The sequence below is a fragment of the Mesoplodon mirus genome (assembly GCF_964341445.2).
Source record: "Mesoplodon mirus genome assembly, chromosome: 12".
NCBI lineage: Eukaryota > Metazoa > Chordata > Mammalia > Artiodactyla > Ziphiidae > Mesoplodon > Mesoplodon mirus.
In genome coordinates, this window is record NC_138988.1 from 48,429,465 (window position 1) to 48,449,817 (window position 20,353).

Here is a 20,353-nt window from a genome sequence, read left to right on the forward strand (position 1 = left end):
TGCAGCTGGGAGAGAACAGAGAACAGAGTGAGGACAGGTGCTAAGAAGCAGTCCACCCACAAGAGAGCGCAGTTTCATGTATTTATTTTTGGCAGGAAGGAAATCATTGCAAATCTCTTGACTGACAATGCTCGCCCCTGGAAACGTGCACATTCTACCTGTAGTATTTCCCCAGTGATGCTGGATTGTTTACACATTCAAATGTCCAACAGAAATCCATGACTACCCAGACACCAGCATCTCCACCACTTGGGTGTGTGTGTGTGTGTTTGTCTATAGAGAAACTCCCTAGAGAATGGAACAGGAACAGACACCATCAAATTTACAGTAAAATAGGAACAGAGGCAGCCAGTTGATTTTGCACAGGTATATGCAAGCACTTCAAACCATCCACTCTTCTCGAACGCTGGCATGCCAACTGTCCATCACAGCACCTTTAAAAGCAGAGGCACAAACGTCACGAGTGTTTGACCATAGGGCTGTGTGGTTCTGGATTTTATGAGAAAGCCATCTTTAATATACAGGGTCATAAAATGTTGCCAGGTTATAGACTTATACAGATTTCCTTTTTATACAAGTTCAAATGCTGCAACCATAACAAATCAGTGTCATTAGGGCATCCTCATGTCTCCAAAATCATCTCATCAAAACTGCACCACATCAAAGGAGTTTCCCCATCAACCATCAGCTATGACACGTGGTGCTTCTTTTTAGGATACAGATGCATTGTTTACAAACAGCTAATGGGTGAAACCACGGACCAACATGTAGGATTCCAGAGCAATGGAAGACAGAGCAGTAACAACCTCAGGTGTGCCTGGGCACCTCCACTCAAGGCCCGGCCAGAGATGTGATAACATCATAGTCCACGACCCACAGAATCCTGTTCCAGATCTTAATGTAAAAAATATTTTTCCAGGAGACTATATTTTAACCTGGTACCAAAAGGACCATGGAAACTCAAGAGGTCAGATTTCTCATTTGGCTAAAGAGATGGGGGGTGTTTTGGTAACAATGGGAAGTATATGGCACAGAGAAATTGCTGATAGGTTTCATTAGGTTTTAAAGCCCACAATTTAATAAAAGGTAATAATTAAAAACAATACCCGTATTTACCTTAAAAAACATAAACCCCAAACATTCATCTCATTTCTTGGCCTTATGTTAGAATTCTATTGCTTCATTTACATGTAGATGATTAAAAATATATATATCGATATAGATATTTTGATTATGTACATAAAGCAGAATCAAGGGTTAAAATAAGAACGGACTTTTGGAGTGGGGTCAAATAAGGTGCACAGAATCCAGAACGCTCCGAGGGCCTGCTGCCCTCCTGAGACATTCTGTGTCTGTGGTGGCAGGAACTGGGTTCCACCCCCGGCAGCTCTGCACTGGCTCAGTGCAATGGTGCTCACGGTTTCAGGAATGACCAGGTGAAGTGTCTGGCTCAAGCCTGCCAAGTGTCTTCACTCCATCGGAAGTGGGGCACGATTCCTAGGTTTGATGCCCCTGGAATATTCTAGAATTTCAGTCCTCTCTGCCCCCTATTCCAAATAAGACCTTGGGATGCCAACAAAGAAGGGGACACAGGTGAGGTTCTAAGGCTCTCATCAGGACTGATTTCTGTGTGGATGTCAACACATGTCAGACACTTGACTGCAACATTCAAGACATTTAAGGCAGTGGGTTCATTTAATAACTAGTTTTCCAAATCAAGGTGTATGGCATGTGCAGACCTGCCACGTAACTGTGATTTTCTGTAGTCATGCCTTGCAAGGGGCTGTTTCTATTTTAACTGGCATGTGGATTACTGGGTTTGGAACACTCAGAGCATGGGGAGACCTGGTTACCCCTGAATACTTACTTCTCTTCTGAAAGCACGGCAGTCTGCAGACCAAAGTGCTGTTGGGAGGACGTGATTGGCAGCTGGCTTCACTATTTTATGAATGAAAGCAGAAAAGAAATTTTACTTTGACAGCTCCCCGCCCCCCACCGTTTTCCAGTTTTCTTAGTGCCAGTCACTCCCACCAGAACTCCGGCCCGACCCATAGAGGACTAAGGCAATGGTGCCAATGTGAAAGGGTTCTTTTAAATTATCTTTAAGAGCAATACTTTATAGACTGTCTTATTGTCAAACGAGGAACATGGCACTGCTTAAAAGATCTCACTGGGAAAGGCTGCAAAGTGAGCCCCGGCTCAGGGAGGGGGCCCTTCCTCTCCTTGGCTCTGGGCAATGGGTCCCACATCTAGATGCGTTTCCCCAACCCTCGGCTCAGAAATAGGCTGTGCTTCAAAAGAGAAGACCAAGAGATGGACTCGGGCCACATCAGCGTGGTTGGTGGGTTGAGGCCACAGGTTCTCAAGAGAGAACGGTCGGCTTATCAGAAACTCTGAGCTTGACTGCAGTTTGAAATGAACGCCACACCGGTCAGGTGCGCTGGCCCTTTTGTCTTTGTTCCCTTCTGAACTCCCAAGGCTGGTGCCAGGGAAGGAACGCAGTCCACAGTCTGCAACGGGGTGGGACACCTATGTTTCTGACCCTGTCCAAGTCTGCAGCTTAGCAGTGAGCAGATTCTGAGCGTAGGCACAGTGGCAAAGAACAGTGTAACAGCCGCTGGTCAATTCCATTTGGTGGCAGCGCGGTAGCAGCAAAGAAAATTCCCAAACAGCTCCACGGGTATCCAGCTTTCGGAAAGGACAGATTTAAAAATCAATCAACAGATTTTTTTTTAACTATCCAAGGGTTTTAGAGTTTCTTAGAACTGCTCTACCAACAACAACCAAACCAAAAACATACAGAAATATGGTAGTAGTGTGAAAGCGGAAGTGACATGATGCCACTTTTCAAGGGGAAACTGTGACCTCAAGACCAATTTGTCACCGTCAGAAATAATAAGAGTAATATAAAAGGATCTATCGTTTCCTAAAGCGTTGAGCCACATGATTGCGGATACATTCCAAACTGGGTCAGAAATGAATGCACACACTGACACCGTCACAAAATCTCCTCGCAGGGGCCTGACCCTGCGGCATGGCACAGGCGGTCGGAGCAGCACACCCGCTGGGAGACAGGCTCCTATGACTCACCCCCATCCCTTACCACCCACATCCCTCCCACCTTCCAGGTTTTAGAAAATTGTCGTATTTATCTTCTTAGAGAAGCTAAGACAATAAAAGACTAAAAGATGTCTGGAAATACGTTGTGTAGAAAAATTAACTCTCAGCTTAAAATAACATTCAAAAAGGCACTTCATCCTGTAGGAAAGAGATTCTGAGTTGGGTCAGCTACTCTGAGCTGGGGGAGAAGGGGACAGGCTGTCTGCTGGAGGGGAGGACAGTTGAAAGGAAGTCTGATAGATATCAAGCTTTTTTTTTTCCCATTTTTCCTTTTTGGTATGTTTTAAGAAAAGCAAATCCAGTAAAATGCATGTCCCTTTATGAAATTCGTTAAAAGAGTTCATTTTAAAATAGTTGTTTCTGTTCTTAAAAAATAAACCAGGTAGGTATGGCCACATTCGCCCCATGGCCTGGAGTATGGCGTGTCCTCACTCTTAGCTCCTGGGGAGCTGAGGCCAGGCAGGTCCCGAGGCTGAGGTTCCGGGGTGCACAGGCGGGAGGCGGGCGGAGGCCGGGGCTACCTACTGCAGAGTCTGTGCAGCATGCTGTACACGTCGTCTTCCTGGCTCAGGCCCTCAAAGAAGGGGATGAGGTCCAGTAGCTCCGTGTCTGTCATGTCATCGAACCAGGACTGCACAGGCACCTGGAAGACAGTGCATGGAAGGGGCAGCAGAACTGTATCCAGGCCTGGGGACTGCTTCTAGCCTGACTGGGTCCCTGTACTTTAACATTTTCTTTGGTAAGGAGGATGGGTACCTGGAAATCCTCCTCCTCCTCCTCCTCCTCATCATCATCTTGTTTGTTCTCCTGTCCCAACTAAAATCAATCCAGATCTACCTGGTTCAGGAAGGCAAAACTAAGTGTACCCACTTTGCAGGCATTTGCCTGTTTTGTTTTCCTGCCACAGAAAAGGTGGCCAGGGCGCAGAATATGTAACTAGCTTAGCACCTTGCTAATTCCAAACGCTCTTGCCACTGCATTAAACAGCTTCTTGTACCTCAGAGCACTTGGAGCCAGAGGTCACCAGCCAACACTGACATCAGGGAGCCCACGTAGAGGGCATCAGAGGGCTTCCACTTAGGGTCACTGTGCCAGACTGCACGGCAAGGAGAAGTGGACCATTTCCTCCCACGCTTAGCAGAGATCAGGTAAAAGGGGAAGTATAAAATTTCAGGACATTCTGAAGCCGTGGGCAAGACAGCATTCTCCCTTAGGTTTAGACAGAGAGGTGGGGAAGGCTGCTAGTGGGTGGTAGCCAGGGGTGCAAAGAAGAGATATTAAAAGAAATTTGGGGAAGCCAAAAAAGTTGAAAAGCAGTATTTCTGACCATTTTACAAATCTAAAGACTGCTTAGAAACATAACAATTCAGCATGTAATTTTAAAAAAGAAACAAGGTAAGGATTAACCAAAAAATGACTACACCTGGGGAAGGAATGGGTGAGAGGGCAGAAATGGACACAAGACTTCTCTGAATTTATCTTTGCTGATAGTTTTGATGTCAAACTATGTAAATGTGTTATGTAATTGAAATAAAATTAAATCATTAAGAAAAAAAGCAACAAAAGATGAACCTTAGTGTATATAAGTTTGTGACATAACCACAGAGAGGATTATTTCAAGTGATTTTGAAACATAGTGTTGTTTGTAGATTTCTCAAAAAAACAAAACCTCTAAATGCACTCAATTGTTTTATTATTAGTAATAATATTAAAACAATGCAATTCTGAAGCTATTAAATGTATACTATAGAATAAGTCAAATCTGTAATGATGTTAGTATCTTTAGGAATCAAGAGTTTCAGCATAAGGAGACACAAATACAAAGACAAAAAGAAATTAAATAAAAACCGTTACAACTGAATTGGAAAAACCAATGTGAATTTATGATTTTGTTTTCATTCTAAAGATAAAAATAAGTGTACTTTAGCTCTGTCCAGTAGAAAGGACTGGAAGCAAAGGACATCCCAGTAACAATGAGAACCCACCCAAACTGGTCTCTAGATACCATTTTCATTCTTAGGAACCAGGTTCCATAGAAAAATGGCTGATTCCAGGGCTGGAGCAAGAAATGGACAAGATGAGCTTGGAACATCTTGTTGGACCAGAAAGCAGGAAGCTATCAAAGACTATTGTTATCTGAAGGGGCATTCACTGGCCAAAGGTGAACATTTGAGTGTACAAAAGGATAATAGATGGACTTAAGTTATAACATAAAAAAAAATCCATGAGTTCATAATGGTACCTAAAAACATTCACTGGTTACTTTTGGAGGCTGCTAGAGCACCAACTCATGACTCTGAAAACTGCAGAATTAAAGAAAAAGAACCAAGACTTTACTCTGACTTCCCTATTCAAACATTCAAAATGAATTTTAGGGTAATCAAGTAGTCAATGAGAACAAGTTCAATTAAAAAAAAAAGAATTCCAGCCAATAAATGCAGAAAGAATGATAGGATTTAGAAATCACCATTTTGCAATTCCTAATGGAATTGGATGTGGATGTAGGTAAGGATCATCAACGACTGCTCACATTTTTAGGTGAAAGGTCGATTGAAAATTTAAAAATGGATGGATCAGGCTGACAACACCTGAATCCAAAAATCAATTCAAAATCTTTAAAAGTGTGACAACCTGATGTTATATGCCTCCTGATGTGATACCACAGTGAGTACACAATACCAAAGCAATGTATGGACCTTGTTTGGATTCTGATTCAAACAATCCAAATGTAAGAAAATATTTCGAGATGATAGGGAAAAGATGAACACAGACTGGATATTAGATAATATTAAGAAACTGTTAGTATTATCAGATGTGATAATGGAATTGGGATTTTTTTTTTTTTTTTGCCATGCCGCGAGGCTTGTGGGATCTTAGTTTCTGGACCAGGGGTCGAACCCGTGCCCCCTGCAATGGAAGCGTGGAGTCCTAACCACTGGACTGCCAGGGAAGTCCCTGGAATTGGGATTATACTAAAAAGAACCCTTATCTGTTAGACACATTACAAAATGCATTATGTTGAATTTGATTAACTCATCAAAAGGAGCATATTTAAATATAATACATTTTGAATGTTTATTCAAATAATGATTATACACTAATGGAATCTAGTTTGAACTCAGTTTTTGGTTATAAGTGGAGCAACAGAGTTCTGGCCTCAAGGAAAGGACCCTGTTTGGGGTTTTGTTGAGTCTGAGAAACCTGGGCTTGGGAGAAACATCCTCTCCAGGGCCTGAGCTGAGGCCTGGAGTGGTGGCCACCATGGAGGGGTGAGCAATCACCAATGGGGCTGGTCTCTCTTCCCCTGGAAACGAAGGGCGGGCAGCAGGAGGGCGTCTCTCCTGCTCTGAGTCGTGCTGCACCCAGAGAGTTGGCACTGGGAACTGCCACGCTCCACGGAGTTTGTTGGGTTTTTTTTTTTTGGTTTTTTTGGTTTTTTTTGCGGTACGCGGGCCTCTCACTGTTGTGGCCTCTCCCGTTGCGGAGCACAGGCTCCGGATGCGCAGGCTCAGCGGCCATGGCTCATGGGCCCAGCTGCTCCGCAGCATGTGGGATCTTCCTGGACGGGGGCATGAACCCGTGTCCCCTGCATCGGCAGGCGGACTCTCAACCACTGCGCCACCAGGGAAGCCCTCCGTGGAGTTTTATGTAGGAAATGTTCCCGTTGTCTACCACCTCATTATGAGGTGGTAAAGCCTGGCAGTCTTATCTGAAGACCTCACTGAAGTGCTATTCATTCTTAATACTTCTGTTGAAGAGGTCACCCAGGCCTTCTAAGTCTACAGGGGTCATGAAGTCCTGGGCAACAGCCAGCTCCAGGAAGCTAATGACAGAACCTTCTCGGTCACAATCCTAAAGATGCTAAGGAGATACAGGCTCATTGAGCCTGCAAGCTCTGCTCTAAGTGCTTTTCACGTACTGCCACCCAGTCCTCCAAGAATCCTATGAGATCAGCATGCCTGTACTCCCCATTTGACAGAGAGGACAACTGAAGCTCAATGGGCATAAATAACTTGGCCAATGTCATGTAATTGCTAAGTAGCAGAGTTGGGATTTCACCAAGGAAAAGGCCAAGAAACCCTGCACAGGTGCTTGAAGGTACAAAAGTGGTTCTGCCTGGCAAGAGAGCTCAGATGGAGCTCTGCGTCCTTTCGCTTTGGGGCTACTTACTGCATTCTCAGGATGGAAGATGTACGAGGCAGGAGAATTGTCCACGATGATCACTTTGCTCAGCTCCCGCCCAAGGCGACTCAGGTCTTTCACATAGTTCCCTCGATGGAAAACACACGATTCTCGGAAGAGCCGGGCCCGGAACACACCCCAGCGGTCCAGCAGGTCAGCCACAGGGTCTGCGTACTGGAAAGCAGGTGTTACAGTGAAGCCTGGGCGCCTGGAAGAGCCCAGAAGCCCTGACCTCCTGCAGCAAGATCGTTACTACTTTTCTAAAAAGGGATGTGTTTCAAGATCCTGGTTATTTCCCTGACACCCTGGATTCTTCCATTTCTCTCACTTCTCATATCAAATTCATCAGAAATTCTTGTCAGTTCCAGCTCCAAAAATATCTTGAATCCACCTGGATCTCTCTGTATTGTCACTGCCTCGCTGGGCCTCTGTAATCTCTGGCCTGCGGTGGCTGCGTGAGCCTCCAGAATAGCTTCCCTCTTCCCCTTGGACCTCCTTTCCACCCATTCACCCCACAGCTGTCAGAGCGGCCGCTGGAAGACATCTGTCAGACCACATCACTCCCTGCACTGTCTTCCCGCAGCATTTGGAACGAGGCCCCCTGGTCCCTGTGGGATCCTGTATGGCTGCAGCCGCTTCTCAGCTCCATCTCAAGTCACTTGAGCCACACTGGCTTTGCACGTGGTCAGGACCTTTGCACCAGTGTCCCCTCTGCATGGAACACTCTCTCCCCCGCTCTCTGCACGGACTTCTCCTTCTGTCTCCTCATTTTTCAGATCTTGGCTTCCCTTATCACCTATCCAGCCCTTCCTCTCTGGCTACTCTCTGGCCTCACAACCATTGCCCCCACAGAGCTCACCACCACCTGGAATCACCTTACCTTCCTGTCACCTGTCAGGGCCCAGGCTTTGCCTGTCGTGTTCCCCATGACATCCCTAGCACTTGTGGGTGCCTGCCTCATAGTAGGGCTCAGTAAATACTAGTTCCATCAGTGAACCAAAGAGCGGACTTGGGATCGGGCTTGTGTGCATGGGGCCACACTGCCCCCTAGAGGTGCTCTGGGCAGCTGGGCCAACCCAGCCCCCGACTGTCACTGGATGGTGCCCAGACAGCACTTCCATTTACTTGGAGCCCAGGAGTTTTAAGGGAGGGAGTTCGAGCCCCGCTCACAGTTGGGGTTCATCCAGCTTGGCCCTATTCCATGGCCTGGGGGAATTTCCCCCAAAGCAGGCTGAACTGGATAAAGAAATAAAGGGGTTATCCCTGAGGGAGAATCTTCATCCAGACTGAGTGGCCAGGGCTGAAGGCAAGAGTGGCAGCTCCCAGCCCGATGTTAGGTCAGGCCTCAGCGCCAAGACCCAAGTGAGGGGCACAGCCAGTTTCCCTAGGGGCCCAGAGGCTCTGCCAGGGAGATAGGAAGCACCCGAGGCTGGTGGTCTTGGGAAGGCCAGTGGCGGAACGCACAGCAGCCCAAGTGCAGAGCCAAGGCAGGCATGGCTGCAGGATGCAGGGCTACAAGCAGCATCCTGGTTCCATGGGCGAGTCCTCCTCTCTCCAGAGACATCCTGATGGAGCAGAGTCCAGGAGGAGGCTGGATTCCCTGCCAGCCAAGTGGGGTGAGCTCAGGGCTCTGCAGTTTTCTGCTGGTGAGGGTAGCCAAGTGCCGCGTGGGTTGTTGTTTTGTGTGTGTGGTTTTTTTTTTTTTTTTTGCGGTACGCGGGCCTCTCACTTTTGTGTCCTCTCCTGTTGCGGAGCACAGGCTCCGGACGCGCAGGCCCAGCAGCCATGGCTCACGGGCCCAGCTGCTTCCCGGCATGTGGGACCCTCCCGGACCGAGGCACGAACCCACGTTCCCTGCACCGGCAGGCGGACTCTCAATCACTGCGCCACCAGGGAAGCCCCCACGTGGGTTTTTTTAAGGGGCTGACTCTAGCTAATTTCTTCATAATCATTAACGGTGGCGGTGGCATATATCTTTCAAGGGAATGTCTGAGTCTGGGGCTCCAGGCCTTGGAGACGAAGGTGGGGAATATAAGCTTCATGTGGGCAGGGACCGTCTCTTGTTCTCTGTGGTATGCCTAGTGCCTAGTACAGTGGCTGACACACACAGTACATACTTGCTGGGTGAGTGAATGCAGGAAGGACACTAAGATGGGGAAGCAGACACCGAAGGGCTCTGACAGTCAGCAGAGGGGTGCTTAGGCCCCCGGGCCGCAGGCCAGGAGGTCCCCTGCACCGACAGTGCTGGCTGGGGCTGAGCCCAGAGCCAAGCATGGGGGAGCGGCCACCTGTCAGCAGAGCTTGTGCACCAGGGAGGAGAGAAGCTGGACGGCTAGACTTGAGGGCTCATTCGGCAGAGCCAGCCTGAGGTAGCGGCAAGAGAAGGGCTGGAGGGACAGATGGAGGGGCAGGTGGGAGCCATCCAGGAAGAGCGACTGAACAAGGATGTTTAAGCAAGTGCTGGGGATGATGCCAAGAAAGAGTGCTTTCAATTTTGCCAAAGAAAAAACAGCTCTCAATCCACCAGCATTGTGTAATCTTCCTGTTTGTTATTTCTTTGGTTATCACTTCAGGCTCCTTGGCAGCCCAGAGCACTGTCAGAAAAGCCGTCGGCACCACGGCACATTAGCCTTGGTACCGTTCATCTGAAACGGTACCCACCAGGGAAGATTATGCTTCTCCTGAGGCCACGTTCTCTTTTCAGTATGTAGAGGTCAGCCCGAGGCTTTGGATTCCCTCGCTACCGGCCTGGTGATGAGCTTGGCAGAATGTGAGCAAGTGGGGTTCTCTCTCCCCTCAGCCATGACAGAGAGATGACCCAAACCAGCAATGCCCAACCTGGCAAAGCAGCATGTGTGGGAACTCGGGGTCAGAGTCCCCGACATGCAGAGAAGGGAGCCGCGCAGAGACAGAACATGGGGGAGGAAGCTGCCTGTGGGTCCTTGGAGCAGGTCTGCAGACAGGCAGACAGCTAGCTAACTTGGGCCCCACAGAGCTCATCTTTGGGGCCATTCAGGGTCCCTGAGGTGCCCATGGAGACACCGGCATTGCTATCAACAGATGGATGGCACTGGCCCCATCGGGGTCAGGGTTTGAGACATGGTCATGGCAAGGATCTCTTCCGAGGAGCAGGGCCTGCCCTGTCTTACCCTCCACACCACGCACGTACCTCCGCTCCCCTGTGAAGGGTCAGGCTAAACCACACTGGGGACCCTGTGAGCCTGCCAGTTCCCTCAAACAGTAGGAGAGGGCCAGGAAACCACTTTCCTTGGTCAGAGCCAGTGTAGATGCTGGGTCAGAGATTCATACCAAACCACAGGACCAGAACATGTGTGAATTATTTTATCATCATGAATAATTATGATAATAAAGAACGAACACCAGCAGCAGTTACCATGTGACGGCGCCCAGCACAGCACATGGGACCCAGCAGGTGCTCCACGGACACTTGCTGAGTAGGAGTGGGGCCCTGTGCTAAGCTCTTTATGGGCATTATGTCATTTGACCCATGAGGGAGATGGAATCATCCCCATCTTATAGAAGAAACTGAGGCGAGAGAAGTGAAGCAACTGGCCTGAGGTCCCAGGGCTCGTGAGGGCAGTCACAACTCTCATTTGGCCCCAGCAGGTGGATGAATCTTTGACCCTTATCTCTCCCTGAAACCCATGTGAGCTAACCCAAGGGCAAAGAGGCCTGAGCCTGTAGCCAGTCAACAGATGAGATACATATGCCCTTTCTTGGTTACACTGCACACATGTGTGGTTTCCTGGCCTGTGGATAAGTAGCTTCAGCGGCCGCAGGGAGCAACTTCATGGAGCATTTGTTCCCAGTGCTGTTGCTATGGTAACCCAGAAGCCTCTCAGGCTGGTGCTGTGCACATGGCCTGCATCCACCCCACCTGGGGTGGGAACTTGTCACCATGGAGACAGCTTCCCCCACCTTAACAAAGGGCTGCTTGACAGGGGGCAGGGGTGGAGGGGCTGGGCGCTCAGGGCTGGGGGCAGGACCCACCTTGGCCAAGCTGGCAGTAAAGAGCACACACTCAAACAGCTGCCCCATCCTCTGGAGGAACTCGTCCACATGTGGCCGCTTCAGCACATACACCTGCAACGGCAGGGACAGCACGCCGGTCAGTCACAGCAGCCGCTGGGAAAGGCCTGGGGCCCGGACACCCTGCACAGGAAGAATTCCTAACCAGGTTCCTGCCTCCTGCCCCTTGGTTTAACGTGGTACGTACGAAGGGCTGTGCAGTCAGATATGGTGCTTGAGGCCAGACACACCTCAGATTGGGCTCCAGGTCTGAGTTCGGAGCAGACGCCCCTCCCAAGGGGGAAAGGGAAGCTGACCATGGTATTGAAGGTCCTGGGGATTTTCAGAACCAGTGAGTGGAAGGGTTGTGCCGCATTTGTGTGACACAATTCCTTCATTTCACGTGCGTTTCGTGGCACATGCTCTCAGTCAGGCCCTTTGTGGACACAGGCTGTGGTCTGGGGTAGTCCTTTCGGGAGGTCAGGGCCTGGCCCCCTGCCCGGCAGGCCTGGGATTGCTCCAGCTGCTACCTACTCTGATTGGAACCCCTCCCTCGCTAAGAAGGCCTGGGGTGGAGGCGCAGGCCCAGCAAAGCTGAAGGAAGGGCCTTCCTTGTCGGCTTGGGAAACCATCTACCTGACCCCACAAAGGTAACTCTGCTTGGGTCTGCTCCAGAAACAGATGCTTCAGGGGACTTGAAGCCAGCCTACCCCAGGCCCCGGAAACCAGCCATCAGGAGGAGCCTCCAAGCAGAGGGGGGCAAAGAGCAGCCTTTCCTAGAGTGGCTGGGCTCTGCTCCTGACTGGGGAGCCTGAACAAATGTGAGGAAACATGGGAGCGGGGAGAGAAGGCAGAGCTGGCAAGAGAAGATAGAGGAGGTGGAAGGAGGGAAGAACTAATTAAAACTTGAATAAATTCCATCTGAAATTAGCCATTTCCCTAAAATAATTCAAACTTGTTAAAATTCAATTCAATTCATATTCGCTCAGTCCCAGCTCTGGGCTCAGCCTGAAGCAGTTACAAAGGTGAGTGAAACACAGGCCTTGCCCTTGAAGAGCTCACAGTCTAGAGCAGATACAGAAAAATATATCAAAATAAACATGTGTAATGAAAGCTGTAATAGAGGGATAAATTAAGGATGATTAATTCCCCTCTCAAGGGGAGGGAATCACAATAGGGAACATTTGGCCTGGACCTTGAAGGATGAATAGGAGTTCACCAGGCTGATAAGGAGGAGAAGTGAGCTTTCAGACAGAGGAAACGGTATGAGCATGAGACCTGGCCTGAAGACACTTGGGGTGTTAGAGAATGGCCAGAGCCCTGCATGACCAGCCCTTCAGAGGCAGCAGTAAAAGAGGGGGAAATGGGGGTAGAAAAGGCTGAAGATGAAATGTGAAAAGCAGGCCAGGGCGAGAATGCATGGGGCCATAAACGAAGCAGGCTGGATACCTGACAGGACGAGTAACAGAGGGGAATGGGGCTCTGCCCCACACGGAGGATGTGCTGCTGGTAAAGGAGTTTACACAGAGCCAGGACTTGGTGGGAAACATGGCTGAGTGAAAGGGTGTGTGGAGTGAGGGGCCAGAGGAGCAGGACGGCTCAGCGTGGGTGCCCACAGGGCTCTGAGGAGCAGGGTGGCTGGACCTGTGGCTGTAGTAGCTCCAGGCCCCACTTCTGCCCACGAGGCTGCTTGGTGCCAGGAACGGATCCGGCCTGCGGTCCTCAGTCTCCCTGGGAATGCTGCTTGGAAAGGAAGCTTTGCTACACGCGAAGGGCAGGAGACTGGTTTGGGAACTCTGGTGTTGGTGCCTCTGGCAGAGAGGAGGGTCCTGGGCCCGGAGGCCAGCGTCCAGGCCCGCGTCCGCGTGCAAGTAACCAAGAATAGGCCCCTTGGGACCTGCACAGCCTATCCTGGATTACTTGAACGAGGCCACGGCCTTCGCCAGGGCCTTGGTCCTCCTCTGGGCGCCTGTGGCTTCATTCCCTCAGGAGAGAGAGTTTCTGACCCCAGCTCTGGCGTATCTACCACCAAGTAAATCATAGCAGTCTGGAGGGCTGGGGCAGCTGGGCGGCTCCTTCGAGAATGGGCTGGCCATAGCAGGTCAGGTCCTGAGGGCCAGGCTCACGGTCAGGAGGAACGAAGGATTAATTTCTCTCCTAATTCCTGCCATGCCAGTGGGCAGCCTCTCCTTTGTCTCATTATCTTGTAACACGAGCCAAGATAATAAATGCAGAAGCCTTAACTGCTTCTCAGATGCTAAGTTAATTCTGATGACGCTTCTGCAAATGTTAAATGCCCAAGTGCCTGCCATTTTGGCTCCCTGATGGCTTTTAAAAGTGTGACGTGTGGAGACACCAGGGACAGAGCTGCCTTTCCCAGGGACTGGACTGGTTCCTGGCAGGACCTCCTGGCAGGGGAGGAGAGGGACTCGAGTATCACAAAAAGAGCCCTGGGTTAGGAACAGGAGACTGGAGCTCTCATTTTAATTCTTCCTATTGTATGACCTTGAACCAACCCTCTCCCTGGCTGAGCCTCAGTTTCCCCATGTGTGCTATGAGGTGGCTGGATCAGCCGATCCCGCAGCTCTGACACCCTGCACTCAAGGGCCAAAGAGACTACCGACATCATTAAGGAAAGACATCCTGTTACGGCTCAAGCACCAAGGGAGAGTTTTCCTCCTGGGATATAAACACACCAGGCCAAAGACTCTCCCTTTAGATCTTGGGATTGACAAGGAAGATGACTGGATCATCCCTGTGGAAAACCTACAATGTCTTCCTACAATGTTTCCAATATTTCATAAATGAAACTATTTCCAGAGCAGCTTCATGAAGAAAAAAGGAAAATAAGGGGAAAAAAAAATCAGAACAAAGATGTATGCCAGCTGACTAGGGCATCTTTATTCAAAGCTGCCTGCTGATGCAAAAAATGCACACCCTTCCTCCTTTCCTTTTTGGGTTGGATTTTGCTAAATATTCACTGGAGAACACGATGCAGGAGTGACAAGGTGAGTCTGGACTGGCTGGCCTTGGAAACGGACAACTTTTCCCGAGAATCTACCAAAAGCAGGTGACTTGTGACATTCTCCTGTTGTCTGCTAGGAGAGTAGCTGAAGCAACTACACAGGGAAGTTAATTAGACCATCAAGCTAGGCCAGTGGGAGATATGGAAACTTCTAAAAGTCTGCATCAAATCAAAGAACTATTTGAACTTGCAACCACATCTAATTTTACAAATAGATTATAGTTTCCCTTATAAACTAAGTATAAAATTCAACTGAGTGAAAAAAAAGAACATCATTGCATTTTTAATAAAATCTACTTCCTTTTGATTTAGGAATAAAAAAGACTATGAAATGGGAATTTAGAAATACAGTTCACAGGAAACATAATTACTAAAAAATGCTAACTGAAACTCAGATTTAGCTTTGATTTCTTACCTGATGTATAGTTCCATCGATTTCAACGGGAACAATAAAATCAGCATTACTAATAGGCTAGAGAAAAAAGAAACTATAATTAGTATGTCTGAAAGAACAAAATAAAATTGGAAACTTTAGCACCAAAAAAGCTTGCCTGGACCAATGTTTTTTTTTTTTTTTCTTTTTGCGGTATGCGGGCCTCTCACTGTTGTGGCCTCTCCCGTTGCGGAGCACAGGCTCCGGATGCGCAGGCCCAGCGGCCATGGCTCACGGGCCCAGCCGCTCCGCGGCATATGGGATCCTCCCAGACCGGGGCACGAACCCGTATCCCCTGCATCGGCAGGCGGACTCTCAACCACTGCGCCACCAGGGAGGCCCTGGACCAATGTTTTTATTGTTGGAAAAAACAATTCAGGAGGATGTTGAAGGATGCTATGGCTCCTCAAAATAAGAAAAAGCAGAAAAGCACATTATTTTCTGTTCTGAATATTGTTACATTTTCAGCATCTTGGTGCAACTTTTTTATCACTTCCCTGGCCCCAACCACAAAGAGTGGTGCACCTGGCTTGGGAACAGGGCTTGTCAAACTTCCCGCTCTTGCCTAGAGCCCTCCCACCATGGCAGGAACCACTGCTGGCCACCAGGGGGAGGAGGTGAGAGCCTGACGATCCCCGAGGACAGTGCTACTCAGGGGAAAAGAATTTGTCTTGGACCCACGAGTGCAGACTGCCCTGTGAGGGGCTGCTTGACAGATGTTCAACACATGAACCCCAAGTGGGGCCATCGGATATGTGGGGTGAAGTCAGAGGCCACAGCCATGACCTTGGGCAGGCTTTTTCCCCTCTGGACCTCGGATTCTCCTCTCTTCCACAACTAGAGCAAGGGATCTGATGAGTGCCCCTACCTCCATCCAGCATGCATCAGTGATTTCAGGCCTTGCCTAGCACCATCTCCTACTGTGGGAGGTGGGGAGAGCCAGCCCACCCCAGATTGTTCTGCTCTATGTAACACAATATGTAGCACACTCACAAACCTCTGCATATTTAAAGTAACTCTGACACTTAATAACACTTAAAATTCAAATAGGATGCTTCGGCAGTCACTATGTTCTCAATGATAGACTCACATACAGTTCTAAATGGAATTCCACAAATCAGGCAGAAATGAACAGGCCCAGGAGAATCATGAGACCACAAATCCTCGGGACACATAGGAGAGAAACAGAGGGAGGGAGACCACGTGTGTGGTGGCCACAGGGCGCTCTGGTCACAATCTGAACTGGGGTCTCTGCCTTTAAGCCCATTACTGTACACACACATTGTTCTTTGACATGTAAACTGAAAAAAAGGTGGAAAATACTAGATCACAGAACCATTACTAAGCACTCAGCAGAGCCCCTGAGGCTTAAGATTATAGTGTCTTCACTGCTTTGGTTGGAAGACCAAGGATGAGTCCGGTATTTTATAATTTCACAACTAAAATAGAGAATCAGGCTAGAAAACAAAAGACTGAAGGAAGAAATTCTCACAAGGCATTAGATTGTGAAATCATATTCCACAGAGTATATAGAACAAGAGAAAACCATTGCCCAGCTCAGAGCAAGCACTGCCCCCCATCTTTTCTTGCGCGAGACCGGGCCAAAGCCAGGGCTGTAAACCTGGGTCCTGACCCTGAGTGCTGTACAGGTGCACAGTTTCAAGGACAGAGGTTCACAGCTTCCGGATTCTCAAAGGGCTTTGAAATGCCCAGAACCTTAAAAACCATATGATAAAGAATATTCCGCTTGCAAATGTAGGCAGGCCAGGGAGGGAAGAAACGAAGAGATGCTGTTCACATCAGCCTGTCGCATCAACGCCCTCTGAGTAGGCCCTGGAGATACCAGGGGCTGCCAAGGCCTCGCCTTTGGAGGCAGGAACCCTCAGTAACCTCGGGAAGTCTGGCCAGCGATGCCCACACTCCCAGAGCTGCTTGGAATGAAGCTGGTCTATGCTGTAATGGCAACTGACCCCTGTCCTAAAGGGCTTTCTTCCTCAGGGACTTGAAAAAGTCTTGAGCATCCTGCCCATGGGGGAGAAAAGGCTTTCAATGCCATTCAGAGTTGAGTTGGGATATAAGGTCACTGCAGCCCTGGGACCAATCCTGGAAGGGCCCTTGTGGGGCTGGGGAATGAGTGGTACCTACGTGCCCCAGCTGCCAGCCGGGCCATTTCTCACTGCCAGGGGTAAGTGTGGCCCCGCCTCCACTCTCCAAAGGACTCTAGGACAACTGCCTGGCCTTGTCCTGTCAAGGAGGATTCTGTTTAGTGAGAAGCAGGCCCAAGGAGGGATGTTTCTGGCAGAAAGGTCTTCAGGAAAATTTGATGGCTCTCCCACTTCCCATAGAACCATCAAGGAGTGACTGGCTGGTGTCAGACACACACTCCATCTTAGGTGGTGCTTTCACGTCTCTCAGCAAAGTAAGCGGGGTCACGGGCTGGGGGTAAAAAGAAGAATGTGGTCTAACTGGCCAGCAATAGTAGAGCAGTTCCATCGCCAGAAACACCCAAGGAAAACAGGACAAGGACCCTACACACCTGCTTCTTCTCCCCAACACACCAGTCCCCTATTTCCAAACTTTTTTTTAATCATTTGCTTCTTTTAAACAATTTCAAAAAATGGAAAAATGATTAATTAACTCATTTCCCTAGAGTGTAGCCATAGCTGTTCCTGCATAGAGGCCCTCGGGTAATTTGTTATCTTGGCTGTTGTTCTGGCGGGGAGATGGAGATGGAGATGCAGAGCAAGCTGATCTCACTGCGGCCCGCAGCCATCAGGAGGGAGGTCAGGCAGGTGGATACACATTAAGCCGTGAAGCTTAGGAAAAACTCCAGCAACCTCTTGTCATGAAAACGGTCAAGGTAAATGGCTGAATGTGTTCAGATGCCGTTAACTCTGGAAGTCTTCTTCAGAGTTGGGCATCTTCCAAAACTTGGTCTGGGAAAATTTCCAGGATAGTCGGTTGCTTGACACTTTTCAACAGTGCCTCCCCTGCCCCTCCCAATACAACTTGCAGCACGTACAGCGCTCCGGTTACCTTGACAAACACATAGCAGTGTCCTGGGGGCACTGATCGCCTTGTGCCACCTGGAAAGTATTTCTGCAGGGGGCAGAGTGTTGGAAAACTCAAATTGCATACGTAAGAATGAAGTCTCAGGGATATCGGCAGCCCCAAACTAATCATGTTAATATTCAGCTACTTGAGTTAATGTTCACCTGAGTTAATAAGCAACTGTTATTGGGATTTCATGAACAGTGAGGTCATACGCCAACAACCACAAGCTTTCATCCTTTTAATTTTCCCTTTTCCAATACAACTGTGACCAAATCACAAAGATCACTGATTGTTTTTTATGTTGATTTACCTTAAATGAACTGTGCACCAATGTTTCATCTAAATCAATGACCACACATTTCTTTCCATAGTCAAGCACCGTCACCTCTGGAAGGAGATATTTAGCTGGTGGCTAAAGGGGGAAAAAAAATCAATATTATTACCTTTATGTAAAAGACAAACCAAATCCCTTATTATTGTATTACACTATGTCAATGAGGTCAGAAATGAAACCAAACATTTAAATGCCTGGTCAAGCACATCATGGAATTTTGTTAAAAACAATAGGAATAAGCAGTTTGCAATTGAAGTTTTACCAAGCAAATGCTGTGCCACTTGCCTGAACGGCTATTATGAGGGTCTGGGCTTTGGAACTAGACAAACTTGGGTTTGAATATCAGCTCTGTCTGTTCTTTGGCTGTGAGTTGGGATAATAACACTTACCACGAAAGGTTGTTATCAGCTATAATTGCAGTAAAACATCCAGCATTCTGCCTGGCACATATGTGGTGGCTATTGTTATTATTAAAATGGACAACATGAAAATGAATGTTAAATTATAATAGCTACTCTAACCATGCAGCCTATGTTCCGGGGTCATATTTCATCTGAAATTCACTGTGGTATATAAGCATATTTTAGAGCTTTATTGGATCATCGTTTTTTTTTTTTTAAGTGACTGAAGCTTTCCAAAAACTTTAAGAGAAACTATAGAACTACCAGCAAAATGCAATCCAAAGTGACCTCCAATAATAGGAAACAGAAATAAAACTGGTCCATGTACAGTGCCCTGCATTGTATGTGCCCCACTGTGGTGTAATATCGAGTGAAGGTGGCACTTTTATCCCTTGGAGTCTCTGTCCCTGGAAGTTATACTTTAATCCACATGCGTGTTAACCAGAAAATCCATTTATATGTCTTTGTAGTAGCTGACTTTCATGTTATAATAAAAAAGTCATAAAGAGTTAATAAAAGGCTAGATATCTTCAGCCGACCTCATTCTTGATTTAGAGTATTTATTTCTTGGGCCCTGCCTCATTCTAGAAATGATTTGAAGGATTTCAGTTGACTTTGTGGCATATTCAGTATCCAATGTTAACTAGCTAATTTTCTGTCCTGGAGGAAGGTCAAGCTCTGTTCCACATTTAATGCAAAACAAAACACAATAAAATATCTGTCTTTAACCACTGAAGAATGGACAATTTAGCTTATCAAATAAAACAAGAAAAAAATGAAATCAAGAAGTATTCCCTTTTAAATGGCTATTTCTTTCTCTCTCTCTTTTTTTTTTTTGGTTTCAGTTGAACATTAGGGAATTCATGTTAATTTTGGACTTGAGCTGGTTCAATAGTGAATGTAAAGCAGGCGGTCAACAGGGTAGGTAAATTTGCAAGTGCTATGATCATCTTGGCTGGAGGGATTGTCGGGGCGGAGTAGGGTGAAGCAATGTGTGGAGACATGAGCATTTCTAATTTCTGGGGGGCTATCTCTAGTAAGCGTGGGTGTTTCATCCTCTCCAGCATCATCCTGCAGAAAAAGCCCTTATGGCCTCCCAACTCCCTTGGCTCTAATGAATGTTCACCAGGCAGTATCCCTGAGAATGTGGCACTGGGAAAGACGTGCCTTAGACTTGGAGCGTGGGACCCAGTGTCCCGGAAAGGACTATGTCCTTCATTACAAATCAGCAAGCAGGCAGGTTTTATTAAAAAAATTAAAATAAACTTGCAAGAAGTTCAAAAGAGGTTTAAAAAGGCAGGGTGTGATGAGCCCAATAAATGAACATAATAGAGAGGATTGGGGTTATTTCTGTTGTGTGAGCCATAGCAGAAAGCATGCTTGTGATTAGAATAAAATCTGTTTTTTCTATTATACAATTATGTAATAAAACACATTCTCATTGTAAAGAATATAGACATATAAAACACAAGTATTCCCTCTTCCATGCTCACCTCCCCAATTCCTTTCCCCAGGTGCCCCCCCCTTTTTAGTTTGGTGTGTATCTGTCTAGCCCTTTTTCTATGCGTTTATAGACTAAAACAGCATTTTAACTTTAAGTAACTGCTAGTCTGGAAAATAAGGATCTAGAACTTCTCTCCCTAGCATATCTGAAAACATCAAAGCTCTGCCAAAAGTGGCTCAGTTATTTTCCAAACCAGAGAATGAAAATTACTTTCTTCGCAGGTTTAACCCACACTTTACAAGCATTCTCTGAGTTAACAGTAAGGAAAAAG

The 20,353-nt window shown here is 47.7% G+C and overlaps 1 protein-coding gene across 4 annotated transcripts in view; it reads right to left on the reverse strand.

Moving 5' to 3' along the window:
* Positions 1–68: 68 nt before the first annotated feature.
* CTDSPL (CTD small phosphatase like) overlaps positions 69–20,353 on the reverse strand; it is a 129,323-nt gene continuing 109,038 nt past the window's right edge. For 2 of the 4 annotated variants that reach the window (XM_082639266.1, XM_082639265.1), the window contains 5 exons: positions 18,154–18,255; positions 14,772–14,828; positions 11,314–11,406; positions 7,291–7,476; positions 69–3,763 (listed from right to left, as the gene is read on the reverse strand). In XM_082639266.1, the coding sequence (XP_082495392.1) occupies positions 3,638–3,763; positions 7,291–7,476; positions 11,314–11,406; positions 14,772–14,828; positions 18,154–18,255 (564 nt within the window). In that variant the 3' untranslated portion in view covers positions 69–3,637. The remainder of the gene's footprint in view (positions 3,764–7,290; positions 7,477–11,313; positions 11,407–14,771; positions 14,829–18,153; positions 18,256–20,353) is intronic. The other 2 variants (XM_082639267.1, XM_082639268.1) reach the window with 2 other exon arrangements.